This window comes from Lactuca serriola, chromosome 2 (genome assembly GCF_051521515.1).
Source record: "Lactuca serriola cultivar US96UC23 chromosome 2, Lser_US96UC23_V15, whole genome shotgun sequence".
Lineage (NCBI taxonomy): Eukaryota > Viridiplantae > Streptophyta > Magnoliopsida > Asterales > Asteraceae > Lactuca > Lactuca serriola.
Window position 1 is genome coordinate 130,048,776 of NC_136409.1, and position 2,687 is coordinate 130,051,462.

A 2,687-nucleotide genomic window follows, 5' to 3' on the forward strand; every position below is an offset into this window, starting at 1 on the left:
CAAGAAGAAAACACGTGTTCAAGACAAGTAAGCTGGCTATGACCAACCACTCAAATCAAGGGACCAAAGTGTAAATTTGATAAAGTAATATGGCAAAATTTTGAATGGGCAAAGCCGTGTGACAAACATGCAGCACTTAGATCACAATAGAACACTTGTGGTTCATGAAGCATGCGACAAAGAAATGGATTGTTTGAGAAAGGAATTGATCGTTTGACAAATGAATGAATCAAGTGTCAAAGGAACGGATCATACACTTTCTAATAAGAAAATGAAAATGAACTGATACTTTAAGATGGCAGGTAAACGGACAACGATTTAAAGTCAAATACATTAAGATGGAAGGTAAACGGACAACACGGTGTACCCCTAAATGCTAAATGGAACTTGAATATTTAAACCCTCTCAAAGAGTTGAAGTGCTTTAAATAGAATAACTACGAATCTTATCTATTACATAGTTACATTAACATTAGTATACCTATGATTAGCTTATTGAATATGAAAGAGAGCGAAAGGATACATTGATGGAGTTCAGCTTCTTGTAAAAGCCAATTGTAACCATTGCTTGCTATAAGTTTATAATTTTTAACACTTATAACTTCAAGCTGAAAGCATACCTCCATTGATTCATGGTTGTATTCATCAAGCTTGATGAGGATGGAGACGAATAGGAAGTCCCTTTATGGGTGTAGCCATGGCATCGTATATAATTTTCTCATTGGGCACTAACAAGTCCCATTTGAAATTAGTGACGATATTGTGAAGGAACACAAGTATTTCTAGTCGTGCAAATTCTTTCCCTACACACATCCTAGGTCCCCCTCCGAACGGAACATATGTGAATGGAATTGGTCCTACACCCTCGAACCTTGATGGATCAAAATGTGTCACGTCTTGAAAGTTTGCTTCATCTCTATGTGTCGTTACAGCACTCCAATATAGCTGAACATGCAAAACATATATACATGATATATCAGTTTATACCTTCCATCCTCTGGTAATAAAATGGGTTAAAAATTCTATTACCTTCCATCCTTTAGGAATGGTATAACCTGCGTATTCAAAATCCACCATGGCCTCTCTAAAGGATCCAACCACTGGTGGATTTATTCTCATGACTTCAGATACAACATTCCAAGTGTATCTCATCTTCTGTACATCCTCCCATGTGAGCATTTCACCTGCTTCTTTTCCCTTTGATATCTCCAATTGCTCTGCAAAATACAATGCCATTTGCGTATGTAATTATAAACATAATCATAATGGAAGCAGAAAACAATAAGAAAAGACGTACAACTGACCTCTCAACACCTTTTCATAAACATCAGGGTATTCGCCAAGACTCTTGATGATCAACGAGATAGATATAGTGGTGGTGTCATGACCAGTAAATAGTAGTAACAAGATGTTGTTTGCCATCTCCATCTCAGTTAAAAACCTACCATTTTCATCACAAGATGTAAGCAGATGTGACAGGAAATCTTGTGAAGACGATGCCTTTCCTTCTTCCAATGCCACCCTTCTCTCTTTGATAACCCCCTTTAGTTCTGTCCTAATAGCGTCTGCTAACTTCTTCGACTTATAAAATCGTGTCCCTGGGAAGTCCAGTGGTAAACCACCGACACCTTTCAAGAAAACATTAAACAGGGAACCGAGTTTTGCAATATAGTTTGGGTCTTCAAGGCTCATAAATAAACGACATGCGAGCTCAAAAGCGAATAACTTAACAGTTTTGTATACGTTCACCTCCTCCCTACCTTCATCGGAAAAAACGAAACACAACAACCCATTAACAATACTTGTGGGATTCAATGAGTAAAAGTCATTATATTACCTTGCCAGTGAACTTGGATATGGCGACGGGTGACGATGTCCATGGTGGTAGCATAGTGAGTGGCGAAAGCATCAGGACCTAGATACGATAACAGCATCTTCCTCATCCACTTTGCTTCATCACCACGGACTGTAATCAAGCATCTGCCGAAAATCTCCGTCACCGACGACGGCCACCACAACGCCACCAGCTTATTCTCGTTTCCAAACAGGAATTTGTTGCCGGCAGGACCACACAGCACCGCGATACTGTGGCCAAGCAACGACGTCTTGAACACTAAAGGACTGCCGTGTTTCTCGATCCGGTTTTGAACGAATCTCTCCGGAGTTCCTTTCAAACCTGCACGAATCAGCGATAGAGTTTCTCCGATAAATGGCCATCCGAAACTCCCAGGCGGAAGATTGATTTTGCTGCTTCCAGATTTTCGGTTCCAGTAACCAGTCAATAAAACGTATGAAACAATGAAGAGGAGGAGGAGAATCGGTGCTAGAATTTGAATCATGATTTGTTTTTGCATGCACTGAATTCGAAAAAACACCAAGTGCGTATTCACTATTTAACGTTTTCACAGATAATTGTTATAATAAATATATTAAAAATTAAAAATTATTATCCAACAAGCCGTATGGTGTTACTTGTTTAATTGATAAGTTTAACGTATCCATAAGTATTATTGGAGAGGATGGAATCTTTATATTTTCCCAATATCCCATAAATATTATTAGACTATGCAGTGTCGACAACAGTGTCGACAACAGTAAGATATGTTATGCCTATGTGGCACCTCCACAACATCCATGTAACATTAGTTCATATTGAACTCTTAAGACATCATTATTTCACGAATTATA

The 2,687-nt window shown here is 38.6% G+C and overlaps 1 protein-coding gene across 1 annotated transcript; it reads right to left on the reverse strand.

Annotated features, from left to right (window-relative positions):
* Positions 1-304: 304 nt before the first annotated feature.
* Positions 305-2,375, reverse strand: LOC145086799 (beta-amyrin 28-monooxygenase-like). Its single transcript, XM_079024639.1, has 4 exons — positions 1,837-2,375; positions 1,304-1,759; positions 1,029-1,216; positions 305-944 (listed from the first exon to the last, which is right to left on the reverse strand). The coding sequence occupies exons 1-4, from the start codon at positions 2,351-2,353 to the stop codon at positions 645-647; spliced, it is 1,461 nt and encodes a 486-aa protein (XP_078880765.1). The 5' UTR covers positions 2,354-2,375; the 3' UTR covers positions 305-644.
* Positions 2,376-2,687: the final 312 nt, after the last annotated feature.